This window comes from Pseudophryne corroboree (genome assembly GCF_028390025.1).
Source record: "Pseudophryne corroboree isolate aPseCor3 chromosome 2 unlocalized genomic scaffold, aPseCor3.hap2 SUPER_2_unloc_1, whole genome shotgun sequence".
NCBI lineage: Eukaryota > Metazoa > Chordata > Amphibia > Anura > Myobatrachidae > Pseudophryne > Pseudophryne corroboree.
The window spans coordinates 1384175-1403542 of NW_026967488.1; the positions used below are offsets into that span (position 1 = coordinate 1384175).

A 19368-nucleotide genomic window follows, 5' to 3' on the forward strand; every position below is an offset into this window, starting at 1 on the left:
GCACGACCTCCACCCGGGAGAGTGGGGACTTCACCAAGAAGTCTTCACGCAGATTGCAAATCGACAGGAACTGCCACAGGTGGACATGATGGCATCCCGCCTCAACAAAAAGCTAAAAAGGTATTGCGCCAGGTCAAGGGACCCTCAGGCGATAGCTGTGGACGCACTAGTAACACCGTGGGTGTTCCAGTCGGTCTATGTGTTTCCTCCTCTTCCTCTCATACCAAAGGTGCTGAGGATTGTAAGAAAAAGAGGAGTGAGAACAATACTCATTGTTCCGGATTGGCCAAGAAGGACTTGGTACCCGGAACTGCAAGAAATGCTCACAGAGGACCCATGGCCTCTGCCTCTCAGACAGGACCTGTTGCAACAAGGGCACTGTCTGTTCCAAGACTTACCGCGGCTGCGTTTGACGGCATGGCGGTTGAACGCCGGATCCTAGCGGAAAAAGGCATTCCGGATGAAGTTATTCCTACGCTGATAAAGGCTAGGAAGGACGTGACAGCAAAGCATTATCACCGTATATGGCGAAAATATGTTGCTTGGTGTGAGGCCAGGAAGGCCCTACAGAAGAATTCCAGCTGGGTCGATTCCTGCACTTCCTACAGTCAGGAGTGACTACCTAAAATTAGGGTCCATAAAGGTCCAGATTTCGGCCCTATCCATTTTCTTTCAAAAAGAACTGGCTTCACTGCCTGAGGTTCAGATGTTTGTCAAGGGAGTGCTGCATATTCAGCCCCCTTTTGTGCCACCAGTAGCACCTTGGGATCTTAACGTGGTGTTGGGTTTCCTGAAATCCCACTGGTTTGAGCCACTTAAGACTGTGGAGCTAAAGTATCTCACGTGGAAAGTGGTCATGCTGTTGGCCTTAGCTTCGGCTAGGCGTGTGTCAGAATTGGCGGCTTTGTCATGTAAAAGCCCCTATCTGGTTTACCAGATGGACAGGGCAGAATTGCGGACTCGTCCGCAATTTCTGCCAAAGGTGGTGTCATCTTTTCATTTGAACCAACCTATTGTGGTGCCTGCGGCTACTTGTGACTTGGAGGATTCCAAGTTGCTTGACGTAGTCCGGAGACTCCGGACTTTGAAGATTTATGTAACCAGAACGGCTGGAGTCAGGAAGACTGACTCGCTGTTTATCTTGTATGCATCCAACAAACTGGGTGCTCCTGCTTCAAAGCAAACTATTGCTCGCTGGATCTGTAACACGATTCAGCAGGCTCATTCTGCGGCTGGATTGCCGCATCCAAAATCAGTAAAAGCCCATTCCACAAGGAAGGTGGGCTCTTCTTGGGCGGCTGCCCGAGGGGTCTCGGCATTACAGCTTTGCCGAGCTGCTACTTGGTCGGGTTCAAACACATTTGCTAAATTCTACAAGTTTTAAACCCTGGCTGAGGAGGACCTTGTGTTTGCCCATTCGGTGCTGCAGAGTCATCCGCACTCTCCCACCCGTTTGGGAGCTTTGGTATAATCCCCATGGTCCTTACGGAGTCCCCAGCATCCACTAGGACGTTAGAGAAAATAAGATTTCTCTGACGTCCTAGTGGATGCTGGGTACTCCGTAAGGACCATGGGGTATAGACGGGCTCCGCAGGAGACTGGGCACTCTTAAAAGAAAGATTAGGTACTATATCTGGTGTGCACTGGCTCCTCCCTCTATGCCCCTCCTCCAGACCTCAGTTAGTATCTGTGCCCGGCCAGAGCTGGATGCACCCTAGGGGCTCTCCTGAGCTTCCTAGAAAAGAAAGTATTTGTTAGGTTTTTTATTTTCAGTGAGATCTGCTGGCAACAGACTCACTGCTACGTGGGACTGAGGGGAGAGAAGCGAACCTACCTGCTTGCAGCTAGCTTGGGCTTCTAAGGCTACTGGACACCATTAGCTCCAGAGGGATCGAACACAGGCCCAGTCCTCGGTCGTCCGGTCCCGGAGCCGCGCCGCCGTCCCCCTTGCAGAGCCAGAAGAACGAAGAGAAGTTGAAAATCGGCGGCTGAAGACTCCGGTCTTCATTAAGGTAGCGCACAGCACTGCAGCTGTGCGCCATTGCTCCCTTAGCACACCACACACTCCGGTCACTGATGGGTGCAGGGCGCTGGGGGGGCGCCCTGGGCAGCAATTAGATTACCTTACTTGGCGAAAAGCACATAATACAGTCTGATAAACTGTATATGTGCATTAACCCCCGCCATTAAAGTACATAAAAGGACAGAAGCCCGCCGCTGAGGGGGCCGGGCCTTCTTCCTCAGCACACCGGCGCCATTTTCTCTTCACAGCTCAGCTGGAAGGAAGCTCCCCAGGCTCTCCCCTGCAGTATCCTGGTACACAAAGGGTAAAAAAGAGAGGGGGGGCACATAAATTTAGGCGCAAAACTGTGTATATAAGCTGCTATAGGGGAAAAATCACTCAGTATAGTGTACATCCCTGTATTATATAGCGCTGTGGTGTGTGCTGGCATACTCTCTCTCTGTCTCTCCAAAGGGCCTTGTGGGGGAACTGTCTTCAAATAGAGCATCCCCTGTGTGTGTGGTGTGTCGGTACGCGTGTGTCAACATGTCTGAGGTAAAAGGCTCCTCTAAGGAGGTGATAGAGCGGATATGTGTGTGGGAGGGTGTCTCCGTCGACAACGCCGACACCTGTTTGGATATGTGTAAGTGCTGAGGTAAAAATATTGCACAAAAGGTTAGGGAACAGAAAGGAAATCTACCCTGGTCTGTCCCTATGTCACAGAGTCCTTCAGAGTCTCTCTATGTTCACTATCCAAAATAACAAAGTATCGACACGGAGTTTAACTCCACTGTCGACTACGATAATGCAAAGTTACAGCCAAGAGGGCTAAAAGATATTCAATATATGATTATTGGAATAAAAGATGATTTGCATATCACTGATGACTCATCTGTCCCTGACACGAGAGTACACATGTTAAGGGGAAGAATGCTGAGGTAAATTTCCCTCCTCTCATGAGGAAAAAGAGCGGGAATCTCCAGACAAGAGACGGCAGCTTCCCACAAGAGAATTCTCAGGCTGTATCCTTTCCCCACTAGGGCCAGGATGTGTTGAGAATCTTCCCCTTGGGTGTCCTGTTTGCACTAGCTATTCTCAGGGATCCTGCAGATAGTGTGCACATTCTAGTATACTACCCAGACCAGCGATTGTGTCGGCATGGGTTTATAGCGCTGTGGCAGCGTGGACAGGTACCTTATCAGCAGAGATTGAGACCCTAGTATGCATATGAATATTTTAAGATGCTGTTAAGTGATAGATATATAATTATAAAGCATGCCCAAAGGGACATGAGTATACTGGGTCCTAGAGACAAAAGCTATGTCGATTTCTGCTTGACGTGTCCTGTAGAATATACATTGGACAGATGATGCCGACTTAAGAGGCATATGGAAGGCTGAGGATTGTGTGGAGAAAGGTTCTCGGGCCTGGTCTCCACAGCTATAGCTGGTAATTCTGATATTTTGCCTTATTTTCCAGCACAGCCTAGGAAAGCACGACATTATTAAATGCAGCTTTTCGAATAAAGAAACAAGAAAGTCTGAGGTGCGTCCTTTCTTGTCAGAGCCGGGGGCAGAGGAAAGAAGCTGTACAACACAGCTAGTCCCCAGGAACAGAAGTCCTCCCCGGCCTCTACAAAAATCCACCGCATGTCGCTGGGGCTCCACAGGCGGAGCTAGGCCCGGTGGGGACACGCCTTCGTAAGTTCAGCCTCTCCCTGTTAGATCCCTGGGCAATAGAAATTGGCGGAGCTAGGCCCGGTGGGGACACGCCTTCGTAAGTTCAGCCTCTCCCTGTTAGATCCCTGGGCAATAGAAATTGTATCGCAGGGATACAGGCTGGACTGTGAGAAGATGCCCCCTCACCGAGGACCCGGCGGGCTTCCCCCCAAGAGAGGGAGCCAGTGTTAACTGCAATTCGTAAATTGTATCTTCAACAGGTGGTGGTCAAGGGTCCCCTCCTTCAACAAGAGGGTGTTATTATTCGACCATGTTATAATCCCGAAACCAGACGGTTCGGTTAGACCCATATTGTATTAAAATCCCTGAACATATACCTGAAAAGGTTCAGGTTCAAGATGGAATCGCTAAGAGCGGTCATTGCAAGCCTGAAATGAATCGGGACATAAGGGATGCATACCTTCGTGTCCCCATTTATCCACCTCATCAGGCGTACCTCAGAATTGCGGTACGGGATTGTCATTACCAATTTCACCAAGGTAATGGCGGATATGATGGTGCTCCTGCGGAAGCAAGGTGTCACTATTATCACATACTTGGATGATCTCCTCATAAAAGCGAGATCAAGAGAGCAGTTGCTGGACAGCGTATCACCTTCTCTGGAAGTGAAACGGCAACACGACTGGATTCTATATATTCCGAAGTCGCAGTTGGTTCCTACAGCTCATCTGCCTCGCCTAGGCATAATCCTAGACACAGACCAGAAGAGGGTTTATCTCCCGATAGAGAGAGCTCAGGAGCTCATGACACTGGTCAGGAATCCATTGAAAACCAAAACAGGTGTCAGTGCATCACTGCACTCGAGTCCTGGGAAGGATGATGGCATCATACGAGGCCATCCCCTTCGGCTGGTTCCTTGCAAGGACAATGGAACTTACTGGACAAGTGGTCCGGATCACATCTTCAGATGCATCAGTCAATCACCCTATCCCCCAGGGCCAGGGTGTCTCTCCTGTGGTGGCTGCGGAGTGCTCACCTTCTCGAGGGCCGCAGATTCGGCATTCAGGACTGGGTCCTGGTGACCACGGATGCAAGCCTCCGAGGGTGGGGGGCAGTTACACAGGGAAGTAAATTCCAAGGTTTGTGGTCAAGCCAACAGACTTGCCTTCACATCAATATCCTGGAACTATGGGCTATATACAACGCCCTAAGTCAAGCGGAGTTCCTGCTTCGCGACCAACCGGTTCTGATCCAGTCAGACCGCAGGGGCTCATGTAAACCGCCAGGGCGGCACAAGGAGCAGGGTGGCGAGGGTAGAAGCCACCAGAATTCTTCGCTGGGCGGAGAATCAAGTAAGCGCACTGTCAGCAGTGTTCATTCCGGGAGTGGACACGACCTCCACCCGGGAAAGTGGTGACTTCATCAGGAAGTCTTCACGCAGTTTTGCAAATTGATGGAAACTGCCTCAGGTAGACTACATGGCGTCCCACCTCAATAAAAAGATAAAAAAGGTTTTACGCTGGGTCAAGGGACTCTCAGGCGATAGCTGTGGTCGCACTAGTAACACCGTGGGTGTTCCAGTCGGTCTATATATTCCCTCCTCTTCCTCTCAGACCCAAGGGCTGAGAATTGTAATAAACGGAGGAGTGTGAACAATATTCTTTGCTCCGGATTGGCCAAGAAGGACTCGGTACCCGGAACTGCAAGAAATGCTCTCAGAGGACCCATGGCCTCTGCCTCTCAGTCAGGATATGTTGCAACAGGGACCCTGTCTGATCCAAGACTTACCGCGGCTGCGTTGGACGGCATGGCGGTTGAACGCCGGATCCTAGCGGAAAAGGGCATTCCGGATGCAGTTATTCCTACGCTGATAAAGGCTAGGAAAGATGTGACAGCAAGACTTTTTCACTGTATATGGCGAAAATAGGTTGCTTGGTGTGTGGCCGGGAAGGCCCTACAGAGGAATTCCAGGGGAGTCGATTCCTGCACTTCCTACAGTCAGGAGTGACTATGGGCCTAAAATTAGGATCCATAAAGGCCAAGATTTCGGCCCTATCCCTTTTTCTCTCAAAAAGAACTGGCTTCACTGCCTGAAGTTCGGACGTTGTTACAGGGGTGCTGCATATTCAGCCCCTTTTGTGCCTCCAGTGGCACCTTGGGATCTTAACGTGTGTTGGATTCCTAAAATCCCACTGGTTTGAGCCACTTAAGACCGTGGAGCTAAAATATCTCACGTGGAAAGTGGTCATGCTTTTGGCCTTAGCTTGGACTAGGCGTGTGTCAGAATTGGCGGCTTTGTCATGTAAAAGCCCATATCTGATCTTCCATATGGAAAGGGCAGAATGGAGGACTCGTCCCCAATTTCTCCCTAAGGTGGTATCATCGTTTCATTTGAACCAACCTATTGTGGTGCCTGCGGCTACTAGGGACTTGGAGGATTCCAAGTTGCTGGACGTAGTCCGGGCCCTGAAACTTTATGTTTCCAGGATGGCTAGAGTCAGAAAAACTGACTCGCTATTTATCCTGCATGCACCCAACAAGCTGGGTGCTCCTGCTTCAAAGCAGACTATTGCTCGCTGGATCTGTAGCACGATTCAGCTTGCACATTCTGCGGCTGGACTGCCGCATCCTAAATTAGTAAAAGCCCATTCCACGAGGAAGGTGGGCTCTTCTTGGGCGGCTGCCCGAGGGGTCTCGGCTTTACAACTTTGCCGAGCTGCTACTTGGTCGGGTTCAAACACTTTTGCAAAATTCTACAAGTTTGATACCCTGGCTGAGGAGGACCTTGAGTTTGCTCATTCGGTGCTGCAGAGTCATCCGCACTCTTCCGCCCGTTTGGGAGCTTTGGTATAATCCCCATGGTCCTTACGGAGTACCCAGCATCCACTAGGACGTCAGAGAAAATAAGAATTTACTCACCGGTAATTCTATTTCTCGTAGTCCGTAGTGGATGCTTGGCGCCCGTCCCAAGTGCGGACTCTCTGCAATACATGTATATAGTTATTGCTTAACTAAAGGGTTATTGTTATGAGCCATCTGTTACTGAGGCTCAGTTATTGTTCATACTGTTACCTGGGTATGGTTATCACGAGTTGTACGGTGTGATTGGTGTGGCTGGTATGAGTCTTACCCTGGATTCCAAATCCTTTCCTAGTAATGTCAGCTCTTCCGGGCACAGTTTCCTTAACTGAGGTCTGGAGGAGGGGCATAGAGGGAGGAGCCAGTGCACACCAGATATAGTACCTAATCTTTCTTTTAAGAGTGCCCAGTCTCCTGCGGAGCCCGTCTATACTCCATGGTCCTTACGGAGTACCCAGCATCCACTACGGACTACGAGAAATAGAATTACCGGTGAGTAAATTCTTATTTTTACTCACCGGTAATTCTATTTCTCGTAGTCCGTAGTGGATGCTGGGAGCCCGTCCCAAGTGCGGACTCTCTGCAATACATGTATATAGTTATTGCTTAACTAAAGGGTTATTGTATGAGCCATCTGTTGAGAGAGGCTCAGTTATTGTTCATACTGTTAACTGGGTATAGTTATCACGAGTTGTACGGTGTGATTGGTGTGGCTGGTATGAGTCTTACCCTGGATTCCAAATCCTTTCCTAGTAATGTCAGCTCTTCCGGGCACAGTTTCCCTAACTGAGGTCTGGAGGAGGGGCATAGAGGGAGGAGCCAGTGCACACCAGATATAGTACCTAATCTTTCTTTTAAGAGTGCCCAGTCTCCTGCGGAGCCCGTCTATACCCCATGGTCCTTACGGAGTACCCAGCATCCACTACGGACTACGAGAAATAGAATTACCGGTGAGTAAATTCTTATTTTTACTCACCGGTAAATCTATTTCTCGTAGTCCGTAGTGGATGCTGGGCGCCCGTCCCAAGTGCGGACTTTCTGCAATACGTGTATATAGTTATTGCTTAATAAAGGGTTATGTTATGTTGGCATCCATTGGTTGATGCTCTGTTGTTTGTTCATACTGTTAACTGGGTAAGTTTACTACAAGTTATACGGTGTGATTGGTGTGGCTGGTATGAGTCTTACCCTGGATTCCAAAATCCTTTCCTTGTAATGTCAGCTCTTCCGGGCACAGTTTCCTTAACTGAGGTCTGGAGGAGGGGCATAGAGGGAGGAGCCAGTGCACACCAGTAGTACTAAATCTTTCTTAGAGTGCCCAGTCTCCTGCGGAGCCCGTCTATTCCCCATGGTCCTTACGGAGTCCCCAGCATCCACTACGGACTACGAGAAATAGATTTACCGGTGAGTAAAATCTTATTTTAATGACAGTGGTGGTACAGGTGCCATTGTTGTCCTCCTATTACTTATGCCATCACAGGATCTAGTAAAAGAAATTAGTATATAAAGCATTTCTTCCTGCTAAAGTACAATTATTTCACTTTTTTCTCTCTGAAAGTGGACTGCATGATTGTGCATGTGTGATCTACGAATGTGCAGATGCGTGCAGGAACGGCGATTCGCCAGTGCGCGGGGTTCTCTCCAATAACTGCCAACATTTTATTAGTAATGGCAACAATAGGAAATTTTAGAATAGAATGGGAGGGGCATTGCTAAATGGGAGGAGCTATGATTATTATGTCTACAATCGCCTTACTGCCTTTCCTTCCTCACACTCACTGCTTGATCCATTCCAGTCTGGCTTCCGTCCTCTCCACTCCACTGAAACTGCCCTCACAAAAGTATGCAATGACCTCCATGCTGCTAAATCTAAGGGCCACTACTCTGCTTATTCTTCTTGACCTCTCTGCTGCTTTTGACACTGTGGACCACCCTCTCCTTCTGCAAATCCTTCACTACATTGGTCTGCGTGATACTGCCCTCTCCTGGTTGTCCTCCTACCTCTCTGACCATTCTCTGTCTCCTCTCATGACACCACTTCCCCCTCACTTCCACTAACTGTAGGGGTACCCCAAGGTTCTGTCCTTGGTCCTCTTCTTTTTCTCTCTCTATACGTCCTCACTAGGTGAGCTCATTCGCTCTTTTGGTTTCCAATATCATCTCTATGCTGATGATACTCAAATCTATCTTTCCTCTCCAGACCTCTCCCCTGCTCTCCTCACTCGTATCTCCAACTGTCTCTCTGCTACCTCTTCCTGGACGTCCCAGCGCTTTCTTAAACTTAACATGTCTAAGACCGAGCTGATCATCTTCCCTCCCTCCCGCACAACCTCACCTCCTACAATCTCATTATCTATTGATGGCACTACTATCTCCTCTAGCCCCCAAGTGCGCTGTCTTGGAGTAATCCTTGACTCTTCCCTCTCCATCACACCACACATTCAGCACCTCTCACAAACCTGCCGTTTTCATCTAAAAAATATTTCCAGGATCAGACCCTTTCTGACCCAGGATGCTACTAAGACTCTCATCCACTCACTGGTCATCTCCAGACTGGATTACTGTAATCTCCTCCTGACTGGCATTCCTGACAAACACCACTCTCCACTCCAAACTATCCTCAATGCTGCTGCCCGGCTCATTTTCCTCACCAAACGCACTACGTCTACCTCTCCTCTCCTACAAGACCTTCACTGTCTCTAACTTACCCTTCAGAATCAAACTCAAGCTTCTCACACTCACAAAGCCCTCACCCACTCCTATACCATCTACATCTCTGACCTTATCTCCCTTTACTCTCCCACCCGTCCTCTTCGCTCTGCTAATGCACGCCGTCTCTCTTGTCTTCTGATTACTTCCTCCCACTCCTATCTCTAATATTTCTCACGTGCTGCTCCCTATCTCTGGAATTCCCTACCTCTGTCCCTCAGACTCTCCACAGAACTTCAAACGGGCTCTCAGGACCCACTTCTTTACCAAACCCAGCCAAATCTCATCCTAACCCTCTCTTCCACGCTCTCTATGTACCCCATCTGTGTCACCCCTGTCTGTCTGCCCCTCCCCTTTAGAATGTAAGCTCTCACGAGCAGGGCCCTCTTCCCTCATGTGCTTATCCTTTTCTTACTTTAATAATCCTCAACTGCACCAAATGTTTTCTGCCACCTGATACTTATCTCTGTGTCGTCTTAGTTACCCTGTATTGTCGTGCATATGTACTCTGTAATTGGGCGCTGCGGAACCCTTGTGGCGCCATATAAATAAATAATAATTAAAGGGGTCAGAATTCTTAAACCCCCCCCCCAAAAAAAAAAAGTTAAGTCTAGATCCGCCACCGGCTAGAGGAGACAGTAGTGCCATCTATAGATAGTGATAGTGTGGGAGCTGAGTTTATGCGGGAGGGAAGATGATCAGCTCAGTCTTAGACATGTTAAGTGTAGGAAAGCGCTGGGACATCCAGGAAGAGATAGCAGAGAGACAGTTGGAGTGAGGAGAGCAGGGGAGAGGTCAGAGGAGGATAGGTAGATCTGAGTATTATCAGCATAGAGATGATATTGGAGGTTACTTGACCCACAATGAGCTCACCTAAAGAGGACGTATATAGGGAGAATAGGAGACGACCAAGAACAGAACCTTGGGGGACACCTACTGTTAGGAGAAATACGGGGAGGTGGTCATAAGAGAAGACAGAAAAAAACAGTCAGGGTGGGATGTACTATGCCTTGAAAACTGATAATTTCACTGTGATAAAGTACCAGCCAATCAGCTCCTAACTGACATGTCACAGGCTGTGTTTAAAAAATGACAGTTAGGAGCTGATTGGCTGGTACTATATAACAGTGAAATGATCACTTTTGAAGGCTTAGTACAGGGATGGGGAACCTGCGGCCCTCCAGCTGTTGTTAAACTACACATCCCAGCATGCCCTGCAACAGTTTTAACATGGCCAAATAGCAAAACTGAAGAAAGGCATGCTGGTATGTGTAGTTCAACAACAGCTGGAGGGCCAAAGGTTCCCCACCCCTGGACATCCTGCCCTCAGAGAGGTAGGAGGACAACCAGGAGAGGGCAGTATCACGCAGACCAAGGAAATGAAAGATTTGCAGTAGGAGAGGATGGTCCACAGTGTCAAAAGCAGCAGAGATATCAAGAAGAATGAGCAGTGGCCCTTGGGTTTGGCAGATAGGAGGTCATTACAGACTTTTGTGAGGGCAGTTTCAGTGGAGTGGAGAGGACGGAAACCAGACTGGAATGGGTCCAGCAGTGAGTGTGAGGCGGTTGTAGACAATACGCTCAAGGAGTTTGGAGGCAATAGGGAGACGAGAGATGGGTCGCTGGTTGGAGAGGGTGTTAGGATTGAGGGTTGTTTTATTGTTTTTTTAATAATAGGAGAGATGAGTGCATGCTTGAAGGCAGAGGGGACAGTGCCTGATGAGAGGGAGAGATTGAGGAGGTGGGCAAAATGGGAACAGGCAGAAGGAGAGAGGTAGACCCAGAGGCGGTGCTTACTCCAGTGACACCCGGTGCGGCCACACGAAAAAGGGGCAGGGTTTCATGGGAAGGAGGTGGATCTTCATGTGAAAGAGGTGGGGCTTCATGTCCTGAACCCCGTCTTTCGTCTCTCTGATGGGTTCGATAGATACAGCTACCCCCGGGGAGTGCTGTGGCTGCAGTTCCGGCTTCTACATAGTGACAGGAGCCGAGCGATGCATATAAAGATACAGCGCAGCACCCTGCTCCTGTCACTGAGCAGAAGCCGGCATTTTGGCGTCACCACTCAGCGGGTGACACCCGGGTGCGGCCCCCCCCCCCACTTGTGACGTCACTGAGTAGACCTAAACAGATTAATAGGATATATACTTATTACACAGATTGCTTTATTACACCAGCAGCATATTACTCCATAACATGAAACCAATAGTTCTTGCATCCATCGCCGTCCCTTACCCTCTATTGTTCTCTAATGGACCGTTATGTGATATTCCCTGTGTGTAGGAGTAGGAGCTGCCCTGATGAATAGCTCCCCCCGCCTGATCACATGGATGATGGATACGGGAGTGTATATACATGTTACATAGCATGGCGTGGGTGCCGTCTGTCCGGGGCATAGTCTGATGCGCTGTGTGGCGGCTGCTGGGTGGATGATTATTATGGTATTGATACGTTGTGCACTGCATGTAAGAAGCATTGTATGGGACAAAACATCCCAGCATGCCCTGCCACAGACTTCCTATTAGGGTATGCCAAAATGATGGCAGGGCATGCAGGGATGTGTAGTTCCACAGCAGCTGGAGGGCCATATGGTGACTTCCCCTGTTCTAAGGAGTGGAGAAATTACCCAATCAGCTTCTAGCTAACATTTATCGAGCGCACTGTACAAAATGATAGCTGGAAGTGGATTGGTTGCTGTGGGTAACTTCTGCACTCATTGGTGGGCTGATCCATCTCCCCCACAGTGTAGCATTGGGAGTATTATATTATATAGACACTGACAATGGTCATACGGCCACTAGCTATTGAGATATAGCTGTTATCAAGCCTTGAAGAGAGATGAAGTACCGGCCAATCAGCTCCTAGCTCCCATGTTACAGGCCATGCTTGCAAAATGACAGCTAGGAGCGGATTGGCTGGTGCTTTCTCTCTCTCTAAGCGTTGATAACTCTCCCCCTGTGTGCGGCAGGATGGCCAGGAAATGACAGAGTCTCTGTGATCTCTTCCCCAGGCGACAGAAGCGGACGGCTGACCATGCTTTGCTGCCCCTGCAGGACCTACCCCCGGGCTCCTCTCTGTCTCCGGTTCCATACTGCAGCCTACATCCACTGGAGGAGCTGTGCCTGTATTGCGAGCCCTGCGGCCTCCCCTCCTGCCGGGACTGTGCTCTCATCAGGCACCAGGGACACGATCTGCGCCCGGTCACCGAGAGCGCAGGGAGGCACAGAGCGCAACTGCAAGGAGCATTACTAAAGTTTGAACCCCAGCAGGAAGACCTGAAGACTGTACTCCAGGCTGTGCATGGTGCAGGAGAGGACCTCAGGCAGAGTGCGGCACTTCTGCGGCAGGAGGTGGAGACCTTCACGGAGGGGTACATGAGTGCAGTACAGGAACACAGGCTCCGGCTGCTGAGTGACATAGATGAGGAAGTGCGGCGGAGGGAGCAGGCGCTGAGCCTACAAAGGGCTCGGATACATCAGCAGCTGTCAGACCTACGCACGGCCACCACGTTCACTCGAAGCCTCCTAGACCGAGGGCCTGACCTCCACGTGGTACGAGCCAAGATCCTGGTGCTGAACCGCCTGAAAGAGCTGAATAATGACTGCAGCACAATGGAGCCAACAGAGGCAGACCGCATCCGATTCAGCCCGCAGGAGGACGCGGGACCGTGCCATGGGTATCCGATGTACGGGGCCGTGCAAACGTTGGGTGTGGATCCTGAGAGGTGCGAGGTCAAGGGGCAAGGTGAGTGTAGTTAGGAGGGATGTAACAAATCCAGGGCTTAGGGCGGGACAACAGGGTTTGCAGTCTCTAAGGGGCCCTGAGGTAAGGGGGCCCAGGCATGATGGCCACACCCTTCTCCCTCCACTGCAGAAAGCAGGACTGCATCTCCATTTTCCTACATGCCTATTATTTTGGCACTGCCAGATGAAGGTTCAGTTACTGGTTAGCTTCTAAAGGTTACTTCTATATCCCTGCTTGTCCATGTTAGCACAGAAGAGGTGAGATGTGTCCTATATCTGACAGTTTCCCCGGTGTCTATATTGTTATATATAAAACATGCACTTTGGTGTCATTGTGGTATATGAGCACAGAAGATGCTCCCCAGGTCTCAGCAGTGCCACCGAGCAAGATGCAAAGGAAGGGACTGCGAGTCCTAAACCAACCCCTGGCCAGTCCCTGAGAGCCTGGGCCGGTGTATGGCGGGGGGATAACCAGCACTTCAGGATGCTGTTCCAGATAATGACTTAAATAGGAAATATACATTCTTTTAATTGCAGCATTAGATAAACCAACATTTCACAATACAGTTTTCTTTAGAAAATATATATTTACTGCTGTTGTGCCACATTCCAATTGTAAAGCGCAACGGAATATACTGCGCTATATAAGAAACTAGTAATAAATATTCTCTCCATTCCCTACACAATATATACAGTTAGGCTCATATATATTTTTCACACTGACACAATTTTCCTAATTTGGGCTCCGTACGCCACCACAATGGATTATAAATGAAGCTATGGAGATGCCATTGAGGTGCTGACTTTCAGCTTTAATTCAAGATGTTGAATAAAAAATACTGTATGAAACGTTTAGGAATTAATTGCAAGCATTTTTATGCACAGTCCCCTGTTTCAGGGGCTGAAATGTAATTGGATACATTAACATGATCATAAATAAAATGCTAATGTTTAACACTTTGTGGAGCATCCTTTGCAGACAACACTGGTGACCCAGTGGCCGTGGAAGCAATGCCGGAACACGCCATCACACTGCCTCCACCGTGCGGTACAGATGAGGTGCTGTGCCTCAGATTATGAGCCATTCTAAGCCTTCTTTATCCCCCCCGCCCCCCCTCACCATCATTCTGGTGCATGTCAATCTTCGTTTTATCTGTCCATAGAATGCTTCTCCAGAGCTGGGCTGACTTTGGGCCTAATTCAGATCTGATTGCTGGGCTACGTTTTTTGCTGCCCTGCGATCAGGTAGTCGCCGCCTACAGGGTGAAGGTATATGTCGTGTGCAAGTGTGCGATCGCTTTTGTAGCAGAGCTGCACAAACATCAGTTCGTGCAGTCTCTGCTCAGCCCAAGACTTACTCTGCCGCAGTAATTGTTTCCTGCTGATCGGGGCCGAAGCTGACGTCAGACACCCTCCCTGACAACGCCTGATCCCGCCTGCGTTTTTCCGGACACTCCTGTAAAATGGTCAGTTGCCACCCACAAACAGCCTCTTCCTGTCAATCACTTTGCGAACATCCATGCAGGAAAACGAAGTGCTGGGAGGGCGCCCTGCATCCTCCACGGTCTACGAGAAAAGGATTTACCGGTAGGTACCAAAATCCTATTTTCTCTTACGTCCTAGAGGATGCTGGGGTCCATATTAGTACCATGGGGATGTACCAAAGCTCCCAGTACGGGACGGATAGCGCGGAGGCTCCTGCAACACTGCTTGACCAAACTTGAGGTCATCAGAGGCCAAAGTATCGAACTTGGAAAACTTGGCAAACGTGTTCGACCCAGACCAAGTAGCTGCTCGACAGAGTTGCATCGCCGAGACACCCCGGGCAGCTGCCCAGGAAGAGCCCACTTTACGAGTAGAGTGGGCCTTTACGGATTTCGGACACGGCAATCCTGCTGTGGAATAAACATGCTAAATAGTGAACCTGATCCAGCGTGAAATCGACTGCTTAGAAGCAGGACATACAATTTTTTTTGGATCATAGATGACAAACAGGGAGTCACTTTTCCTGTGACGAGCCGTCCTCTTCACGTAAATCTTCAAAGTCCTCACTACATCCAAGGCCTTTGAATTGGGGAGTCAGTAGCCACTGGCACCACAATAGGTTGGTTGACGTGGAAAACCGACACAACCTTAGGTAGGAACTGTGGACGAGTCCTAAGTTCCGCCCTATCTTCATGGAAGATCAAATAGGGGCTATTACAAGATAAAGCCCCCAATTCCGACACGTGTCATGCAGAAGCCAAGGCCAACAAGGTGACCGCCTTCCACGTGAGAAACTTGAGATCAGCCTCCTGTAGAGGCTCAAACCAAGCAGATTGCAGGAACTGCAACACGACATCCAGATGCCATGGAGCCGTAGGCGCCACAGAGGGAGGCTGGATGTGCAGAACCCCTTTCAAAAAGGTCTGAACCTCAGGAAGAGCAGCCAACTGTTTTTGGAAGAAGATGGACAAAGCAGAGATCTGGACCTTGATAGAGCCCAGTCTTAGTCCCATATCCACCCCTGCTTGCAGGAAAAGGAGAAAACGTCCAAGTTGAAACTCCACTGCCGGAAACTTCTTGGGCTCACACCAAGAAACATATTTCTTCCAAATGCGATGGTAATGCTTAGACGTTACCCCCTTCCTGGCCGGTATCAGGGTAGGAATTACCTCACTCGGGATACTTTTCTGAGCTAAGATCTGGCGTTCAACCGCCATGCCGTCAAACGTATCCGCGGTAAGTCTTGATAAGCGAACGGCCCCTGCAGAAGCAGATCCTCCTGAAGACGTAAAGGCCGCTGATCTTCCAGTAGAAGATCTAGCAGATCCGCGTACCAAGCCCTCCTTGGCCAGTTCAGAGCAATGAGGATTGCCAGGACCTATGTTCTTCTCACGAGCTGAAGAACCTTTGGTATCTGAGGAAGTGGAGGGAACACATACACAGACTTGAACACCCGTGGTGTTACCATTGCGTCCACCGCCACTGCCTGTGGGTCTCTTGACCTGGAACAGTACCTCCTTAGCTTCTTGTTGAGGCGTGAGGCCATCATGTCTATGTGGGGAACCCCCCCACCAACCGGTTACCTCCTCGAACACCTTCGGTTGGAGGCCCCACTCCCCTGGATGGAGATCGTGTCTGCTGAAGTAGTCTGCTTCCTAGTTATCCACGCCTGGAATGAAGATTGCCGACATCGCCACCGCATGCCTTTCTGCCCAGCTGAGGATTTTTGACACCTCTGCCATGGCAGCCTTGCTCTTCGTTCCTCCCTGTCGATTTATGTAGGCCACTGTGGTCACAATGTCCAACTGCACCTGAACAGCCTGATGCTGTAGAAGGTGTCAAAGTCAGAAAAATATCTCTACGCACACTACCATATTTGCACCTCACACAGGTCCGTGCTGCGCATGCATACGCTCTCCCGTACGTGCGCATACTCACAGTCGCGGGCACCCGCAGGCGCACGGTATGCGTATTTACGGAAGAGTTTATGTGATCGTAGCGTGCGACTCAATCGTTACATATTTTCACTATATAATGTATTTTGTAGATCATGGTCCCTTTGATAGATTCTGAAAGTTTAGTTAACATAGCATGTTCCTGAACAGAGAGATCCCTCTTTGTATTGTACGAAGGGTCTAACAGGGGTCATACAGTGGTGTTTGGTACCCATCGGAAGAGTATTTAAATAGCAATATTCCGGTGTTGGTTTGGAGCGGATTAATCGCTCGTGCGAATAGTTATGGACATAAGAAGTTTATGTCCATTTACTATTATTTGCTCTTACTTAGCCATGCGGCGGGAAACCCAGTATCCCACCCACCTGAACAGTTGGAAGTAGCCACAGCCCACCTGTATGAATCAACCTATGACCTTTTGTTATAATGCGAAGCCGAATTCCTGTGTCCAATGAACAATGAGATTGTAGGGACCATTGAATTGTATTGTGTGTGGGGCATAAATAGACAGGCCGACCATATCCAGTTCACTCTCTCTTCAACGGTTCTCATTGCTGATAATCGGGAGCTGGATATCGAGGCGCATGCGATCGTTTCCCCTTGTGCGTAAGTGTTTCTCCGCAATCATATTGATCTTCTTGTTATTGTGAGCCATTTCTCTCTCTCTCTCTCTCTTCTCCCCTTTCTCTCTTATTTTCCCTTAAAACGTAATTGTATTGTATTGTATTTCCTGTGTAGTTATCTGGTTAGGAAGTCTATGTTATATTGTAGTGTATGACTTGTATTGTGTTAATTCTTTTGCAAGTATAACATTCATAATATATATATTAGGCGTTGGACCCTGAGCACGGTATCTGTGTATTTCTTATAGTGTTAAGTATTCTCAGAGCGTCGGTGACGCTCGAACAGCTTTTGAGGTAATAAGGTTATACTGTGTTGCATTTACACTCTATCATTACACTAAGGTTTTACTGCACAATACACTGTTTATGGTTTAGATACAAAGGTTTAACATTGTGAGCGTCAGCGCCGCTGGTGATCTCCTCGTGGTCCCGAGCGTCCGCTACAGCGAATCAATACGTTAGTCGGCAGCCAATAGCGTGCCTGTCTGTGATCTCTTGGCCGTGAGCGAACGTGACGCTTGAGCGTCTCGACTACGGCTAAGCGATTGTTACGCAACGTGCGTACCCTTACGGTACTTCATACGTAAATAGCGTACAGTGTTCTTAGACCTCTTAAAGGGTTTTATATACGATAAATATTTAGCTTTATCAATTGGCGGCTCGCCCGTCCTTCACATATCTGCACTAGGTAGATACAGCAGACATTATCCATCAGCAAAGGGCGGGAGGTTATATTCCTCGTAGTGCTGACGGGATAAGCGTCTGCTTCGCTTAAGTAAAGAGTGCTGAAGGATTCCGGGACCGGAGGTAAGAACAAAACGATAGTGTCTTTTAAAACTGTTTATTTCTGTTTTGCATACACACGCATATATCTGCATTCCTTTTTCGTGTATATTCATGTCATTTTCCTGGTTGCCATTTTATAATTGATAAACGTGCTAAATTGTATTTTTGTGGCCAGCGTACACGTGTCTCTAACAAAAGGCTGAGACTCGCGAACACAACCCAAAGGCCGACGCACGCAGCGTATATTACGCAACGGAGCGTCTGGGTACGCCCACCGAAACTCAAACCGCACAATAGCATTGTTTTAGTGGGGGCGGTATAGCATAGCCACGTGATAACAGCACAAATTGATTTCAGTTTTTCCAAAACTTAGTTTAAATACCTTACTTTACTGTAATGCCTCTGGGGACAGCTATCAGACTACGGGAAATGATTTTTCTGATCAGAAAACTATAAGAATGATAGTGGGTTGAAAACGGTATGAGTGTATTGAATCCCGCTTTGTGGACGTTGTGATCTGTGTGATCTTTAGTGGAACGTAATGAGCACGGTCTGAGTGAAAACGTGCAACAGAGTGTGATAAAATTACGCTCTGGCTGTTTTGGAGCACAGTAGGGAGACTCCAATGATCCTACCATTTATGGGCAACAAGTGTCTATAAGTGGTACGATTGGACCGCACGGTTGTATGTGTGACCAATAACGCAACGTGATATGAGGTCTTGCCCTCATCCGTGTTGTAGGGAGCACATGCAAGCGTGATTTGTGTAAAGAAAAAGGAAGGGAATTTTCTCAGGAAAATCTCTAGAGATAGGGCCTGCAACGGCTACACGTGTCTGCTAGAAGGCGGACCGGAGATACTCGGAGCAGAAGAAGTTCAGTGGAAGAGCTTTAAGGATTTCCAACGTAGATTTCTGTGTTTGGTGCATTTAAGGAAGTTTTTCTGTGTTAAAGAGGTCCACAATGGCAGCCAAGTGCACAACACAGAGACGTTCAGCAGTCAGGATTCAGACTCCAGAGGCTTGCAGACCCCGAGGGTCTGCTCGGTTAGTAATGTGGAAGAGGTATGGTCCCCACACTGAGACCTTTTGTGATGAATGGACACGAATGACTGCGGGGGATAAGGCACCATTTCCCGGGATAGGTAGTTTTGACTTAGAGGTATTGCATAATTTAAGGCAAAGGATCAGTCTCATAAAATCCTGGAAACAACGAGTTAAAAATGATGATTGTTTGCATATATGGCTACAGGAAAGTGACATGCAAAGAAATGTAACTTACATACCTAACTTTCATCTTGAGAGGAGAGACATGGCAATGGAGAGGATTATGGTTGCGGAGAAAGGCACAATGGGGTGTGATAAAAGTGCACTTAGTAACTATATTAAGAATGAATGTAACAAACGTAATAAGGTTTATAAAAATGAAAGTGTTAAATGTACAACTATTAACCCATGCAAGTCGCACCCCATGTTAAACTTTCCTCAGGAACACCAACAAGAAAGTGAGCCCAGCACAATGTCGGAGC

General features: G+C 48.6%; 1 protein-coding gene across 1 annotated transcript in view; it reads left to right on the forward strand.

The window, feature by feature from the left end:
- Positions 1 to 19368, forward strand: part of TRIM45 (tripartite motif containing 45) — a 54686-nt gene that overhangs the window by 11426 nt on the left and 23892 nt on the right. The window contains exon 2 of the mRNA XM_063948738.1: positions 12260 to 12993. Within this exon, the coding sequence (XP_063804808.1) occupies positions 12260 to 12993 (734 nt within the window). The remainder of the gene's footprint in view (positions 1 to 12259; positions 12994 to 19368) is intronic.